This window comes from Balaenoptera acutorostrata, chromosome 8 (assembly GCF_949987535.1).
Source record: "Balaenoptera acutorostrata chromosome 8, mBalAcu1.1, whole genome shotgun sequence".
Lineage (NCBI taxonomy): Eukaryota > Metazoa > Chordata > Mammalia > Artiodactyla > Balaenopteridae > Balaenoptera > Balaenoptera acutorostrata.
Genome location: NC_080071.1, coordinates 35,681,011 through 35,687,010, shown reverse-complemented (window position 1 = coordinate 35,687,010; position 6,000 = coordinate 35,681,011). Strand labels below are relative to the sequence as shown.

At 45.2% G+C, this 6,000-nt stretch overlaps 1 protein-coding gene across 3 annotated transcripts in view; it reads left to right on the top strand.

The window, feature by feature from the left end:
* Positions 1–1,021: 1,021 nt before the first annotated feature.
* The window catches only part of CHN1 (chimerin 1), a 196,499-nt gene continuing 191,520 nt past the window's right edge, over positions 1,022–6,000 (top strand). For 2 of the 3 annotated variants that reach the window (XM_057551005.1, XM_057551004.1), the window contains exons 1-2: positions 1,022–1,202; positions 1,333–1,529. Coding sequence is in view for 2 of the 3 variants with exons in the window: in XM_057551004.1 (XP_057406987.1) it covers positions 1,511–1,529 (19 nt within the window). In the remaining variant the exon portion in view is untranslated. The remainder of the gene's footprint in view (positions 1,203–1,332; positions 1,530–6,000) is intronic. The other variant, XM_057551006.1, reaches the window with a different exon arrangement.

The following is a 6,000-nucleotide window of genomic DNA, read 5'->3' as shown; positions in this document are numbered from 1 at the left end:
GACATTAGGGAACCTGAGGAACTGAAAGAGGAAAGATGCAGCCAGGAAGAAATGAGAACCAAAGAGAAAATCTACATGATTAGATGCTAAAATAGTATCAAATCCCTAAGCAGAGAAACAAGAAAAAAGGAGGGTTAAATACAAAAACAAAACAAAAAACCCCAGGAAACAATCATAGCAACTAGGGAATACTGAATTTTTGAATACATTAAATGAAAACGACAAAAACCATCATAACTGAGATTTTCAGTAACATCTTTTGGCTGATAATCTCAAGGCGTTACATGGCTTCTCATTAATTAAGGCAAGGACAGAGGCGATCAGAGAACATCACAGAAAGAGGGATGTTGCCAGTGATTATCAGATAAATGCAAAAAGCTCAGGGGAACAATCTTTTGTGGTAAAGAAGTGCCAATCGGCGAGAAATGCTGATTTTTTTCCTGAGGCAATATCAAAGAGGTGTAAAGTAAAAAGAAGAAAATTAGGTTTAAGCACTTATAACAAATGATTTTAGGTATTCCCAGATGCTTTTTAACCGACGACAATCTGACCAGAACTACTCTTAGTGACTCCTAAGTCCAAACGGAGAGGAAAGCAACATTCAGTGCTTCTGTTCGACTCTAGGCTCCCTTCCCGGTGTCCTATAGCTTCACGTCAAGGGCTCCAGACGCTCGGTTAACCCCGGAGGCGCCGGGGGAGAGATATATCCTCAAACGAACCCGATCCCCAGATGACCCTGGCTGGGTCCTTGTGTTCACGGAGCATCCTCCAGTGACTCTTCTTTCGAGTAACAGCTTCTCTCTGCGCCTCCACAAATCCCATTCAAGAAAAAACCGGGGATTTCAGCTAAAACGCACACTGCCCCGCCCCTCCCTGGTTCCAGGAGGCCGCCTCCCGGGCGGCCCAGGCGGCTCCCAGCGGCCCGGGGCAGGAGGGGCGCGCGCCCCCGGCGCCCGCGCGCGCCCGTTGCCATGGGAACGCACAGGGCTACGCCGCCCTAGGGGGAGACGGGAGGAGGCGCGGCGGCAGATCCAGTGGGAGACGCTATCGCAAGATGGCGTCTGCGAGGCCGCGGGATGCAGAGTGAGCGCGCCCCGCCGGGGGCTCTGCGAGACTGCTCCTCTCCCCGCCGCCGCCGCCGCCACTGCGGCGCCGCCTCTCCTCCTGCCATTGCGCCGCGGCCAAGCCTCCCCGCCTCGCAGGTACCGGCGCCCGCGCGCGCTCCGCGTAGTGCACAAATGGCAGCGACAAGTGCCGGCTCGCCGAGGGCTAGCGGGTCCCCCCTTGTCCGGGTGCGCCTGACAATAACGCGTAAATAACTTTTTCTTGCAGCGGTGCCCTGCCTCCCGGCCTGCAGCCTTCTCGCGCGCCCGCGCCCCCACCACGCCCCTCCGACCCCCCGCTCGCTTCGAGGTGTGAGTGCATCGGGCCGATGCGGTGATCTCCGGCCGGCCTGGAAGGAGCGCGTGGACCGGCGGGCGGCGGCGAGCAGTTGGCAAGCGCCTTTACAATGGCCCTGACCCTGTTTGGTAAGTGCAGCCCTTTGGCCGCGCCGCCGCAGGTGGGCCGCGCCGCGGGGCTCGGGGCCGGGGGCCGGGGCGCCTGGGGAGGGGACGCCGCAGGCGGTGTCGGGCGCGGGCCGGGGCCGCGGACTTGGGCCGCTCGGGGCCCCGGGCTCGCTCCCTCGCGCCTCTCCCATTGTTTCCTCTCCAGGCAGGGCCGATGGGCGTGTGCTCCCCTTGCCAATTCTGGGCAGGGAGGCTCTGAGGTCCTGGGTGTTTTGTAAACGGAGGATTCTCTAAGATGTCAACTTGGGAGCGAAGTTAGCTGGTTGTTTCCAAACCTATGTTTCTCAAGTCGGTAAATAAAGGTCCTGGAAAGTTTATTCATTTTGAACAAGATGTCTGTGCATCCCAACCTCCCTGGAATTGTCAAATGCCTGTGTTGATTCCTGTTGGATTTGGGGGGAATTTTTTGGACTCGGTATATTCCTTTGGAAACAAGAATGAGTGGTGAATTTATTTTAATATTTGCTAAAATTGAAAATGTTGCTCTAACAAATAGAGTAGACAGAAGAAAGTTGGTACTGAAGGTAAGTAGTCTCAGGTGAATATCTTTGAGTATTTTACAAAAGTGTTATTTCTGTGGTGTAATTACTGTAACATTATTTCAGTGGTTAAGACTTAAAGGTTTTTTTGTTTTGTTTTGTTTTTCCCCAGAGTCTGTAATGACAATGGGTTGGAAAGAAGGACTGAAAAAATACTTTATTTTCTTTTACAGAAACAGACTGTGGTACTTACGTACCTTGCTTTAAGAAAACTCAATATGTGAAAATTTAGATGGTCAAAGTATTCAGTTTTTCAAAGGAGGAAAGTCCAGTGATACATACCTGATAGCTACAAGGACAGTCTTAGTGAGTTACTCACAATATCAAGTTTCCAGTTACATTTTAATAATGTCATTTGATCAAGCACGTTACAGGCATCACATACCACAATGCTTTTTGATGTAAATACTTCAGAGTGAATTAATCTGCTGAAATCAAAGAATTACTTTTAGTTAACAATCTTATTTTTCAAATTAAATTTAGACCCGGAGAGGTTATTTCCCAAGGTCACATGGCCCTTTTGTGGCAAAACTGAGCCTAGGACATAGTCTGTCAATCTTCAGTCTGGGATTATGCTTACTTTGCCCAAATACCCACAGTACTAGAAATGACATTTCTTATTTGGTGGTTCTCCATGAGTGTTTTAAAAATGTTTCTTCTTTCTCTGAACGAAATAATTAAAATCTCTTGTTTTTCAATACCTTGTATCAAATATGCATTACTTAGTAGAAGCATTTCCTTAAGTGTGGACGTCTTTTGGTATAGAAGTTAAAAATGATGGCTTTACTCATAGTTGATATTTTCTTTTGAAGAAGCATATATCTTACATTGTTGTAGCTAATACATAGTAGTAAAATCTACTGCAGTAAATTCTCTTTAAAGCTATTTTTGACTTTCCTTCCTAAAGAGATAGTCTGCATTTTCAAGGTTTGTTTTCAAAGATAAGATTTACGAATCAACGACTTTTAAAAGACTGACATTCTCGATGAATAAAACAGATAAATTGGGGAGACATGGAGTATGTGATGAGGCTCTTTTAAATGGATTCCTAAATTATTAATTAAATCTTTAACTACTGAGGTAGAGGTGAGGAATGGAAGAGCTTGGAATTTGACCTCTAGAAGAAGGTACAAGAAACCACTCCCACCCCTCAGGATGAATAAAATATCTTTAAAATTTTAAAGTCATCTTGTGGGAATATAGAATTTAGTTTACAAAATCCAATTGGGTTACAATTTTTAAGAACGTTTCTCTGTTGTAAAGCAAAGTATATCTGTGTGCAGAGGCTATTTTCTCAGTAATGATAGCGCAGCAGTTGATCTCAAGAGTGTGGCTGCACACCACTCATCAGTCATCTGAGATGTCGGTTAAAAATGTAGATTCCTTTGCCCAGAGACCCACAGAATCTGCATTTTTTACTTTTATTATTTTTATTTATTTTTTATTCATTTTAACATCTTTATTGGAGTATAATTGCTTTACAATGGTGTATTAGTTTCTGCTGTATAACAAAGTGAATCAGCTATATGTATACATACATCCCCATATCTCCTCCCTCTTGCTTCTCCCTCCCACCCTCCCTATCCCACCCCTCTAGGTGGTCACAAAGCACCGAGCTGATCTCCCTGTGCTATGCGGCTGCTTCCCACTAGCTAGCTATTTTACATTTGGTAGTGTATATATGTCCATGCCACTCTCTCACTTCGTCCCAGCTTACCCTTCCCCCTCCCCGTGTCCTCAAGTCCATTCTGTACATCTGCGTCTTTATTCCTATCTTGCCCCTAGGTTCTTCATAACTTTTTTTTTTTTTTTAGATTCCATATATATGCGTTAGCATACGGTATTTGTTTTTCTCTTTTTTTTTTTTTAATTTTTTTTAAATAAATTTATTTATTTTATTTATTTATTTTTGGCTGTGTTGGGTCTTCGTTGCTGTGTGCGGGCCCTCTCTAGCTGCGGCGAGCGGGGGCTACTCTTCATTGCGGTGCGCAGGCTTCTCATTGCGGTGGCTTCTCTTATTGTGGAGCACGGGCTCTAGGCGCATGGGCTTCAGTAGTTGTGGCACTTGGGCTCAGTAGTTGTGGCTCACAGGCTCTAGAGCGCAGGCTCAGTAGCTGTGGCGCACGAGCTTAGTTGCTCCGCGGCATGTGGGATCCTCCCGGACCAGGGCTCGAACCCGTGTCCCCTGCATTGGCAGGCGGATTCCCAACCACTGCGCCACCAGGGAAGCCCTGTTTTTCTCTTTTTGACTTACTTCACTCTGTATGACAGACTCTAGGTCCATCCACCTCCCTACAAATAACTCAATTTCGTTTCTTTTTATGGCTGAGTAATATTCCACTGTATATATGTGCCACATCTTCTTTATCCATTCATCTGTCGATGGACACTTAGGTTGCTTCCATGTCCTGGCTATCATAAATAGAGCAGCAATGAACATCTCTGTGTCGTTCCAATTTTAGTATATGTGCTGCTGAAGCGAGCACGAATCTGCATTTTTAGAGGAAGGGGATTTTAAAGGAACTCCCCTGTGATTCTAAGGCACATTCAAGTTTAAGGACTATTATATTAATGATAAATACTAGATTTGCTCAAATTTGCCCAGTTCAAAATAGCTTTTTGAATATGTTAAGAGCAGTCCACAAGGGTTAGAAGAAATAGATTTTATTTTAGATATTACTGTTTAACTAATTGGTCTTAGTCAGAAGTACCTCATATCCCTTCTTAATAACCGACCTAGAACCGAGGAACAATGAAATAAAGTTCTAAGAGATGGTGAAGAGAAGGTAGGAACAAGAAACTAGACAGGTGTGGCTTTTCAGCCATCAAGGTCAGACCTCCATAGAGTTTCTACCTAAGCCTCCCCAAAGTAACCACTGCCAGAGCTGAGGAAAAAGCATCCTGTCAGGTCATCCCTTGGCAGGAATTTCTGTCATTTATAGCTAAACGGAGCTCTGGTTTATAGCCCGACCAACTGATGAGTTTGGGAACTCAGTTGCACTTCAGCTAGGCTAGCTAAACCTGAATAACTCTCTTCTCTACCTGGGTAGAATTGGCTCTGACATTGCACCTGCTCCCCGCCTTTTTTTCTTCTTACCATTTATTCACCATCATCACTGCCATAGATCACTTCTAATATTTAGGATTACACTGTAATTTCTTACATTCTTTCCTCACACTCTTCTACTGCCATGGAAACCTTTCATTATGCTGCTCTTTTCGGCATCTTTCACTATCCTGACACACCTGCCTATGGGCATCTTGGCAGAGATCCTTTGGAGCAGTTAAATGGGAATGGAGTATTCTTTGTGATACAGTTAGGAAATGTTCTGATTTCCATGACTGTCCTGGCATTAAAATGTATTTTTAAAAAGACAACTGTATATTTTCAGTACGATTTATTTGACAAAAAGCTAATTTTATAGGAAACTCCCACTTGAATACACTCTCTGCTGACATTTTAATTTTTCAGACATTGCTCATCAAGGCATATGAGAGGGAGTTACCTAAGCAGCAGGGTGGTCCGATGGTGAGAGCCCAGCTACTTTTTTTAGAATGTTTCATCTTTTCAGCTGTCATTAAAATCACCATCCTTTTTTTTTTTTTTTTTAACTTTGGGTTTATTTATTTATTTATGTATTTATTTATATTTATTTTTGGCTGTGTTGGGTCTTCGTTTCTGTGCGAGGGCTTTCTCTAGTTGCGGCAAATGGGGGCCACTCTTAATCGCGGTGCGCGGGCCTCTCACCACCGCAGCCTCTCCCGTTGCGGAGCACAGGCTCCAGACGCGCAGGCTCAGTAGTTGTGGCTCACGGGCCCAGTCGCTCCACGGCATGCGGGATCTTCCCAGACCAGGGCTCGAACCCGTGTCCCCTGCATTGGCAGGCGGACTC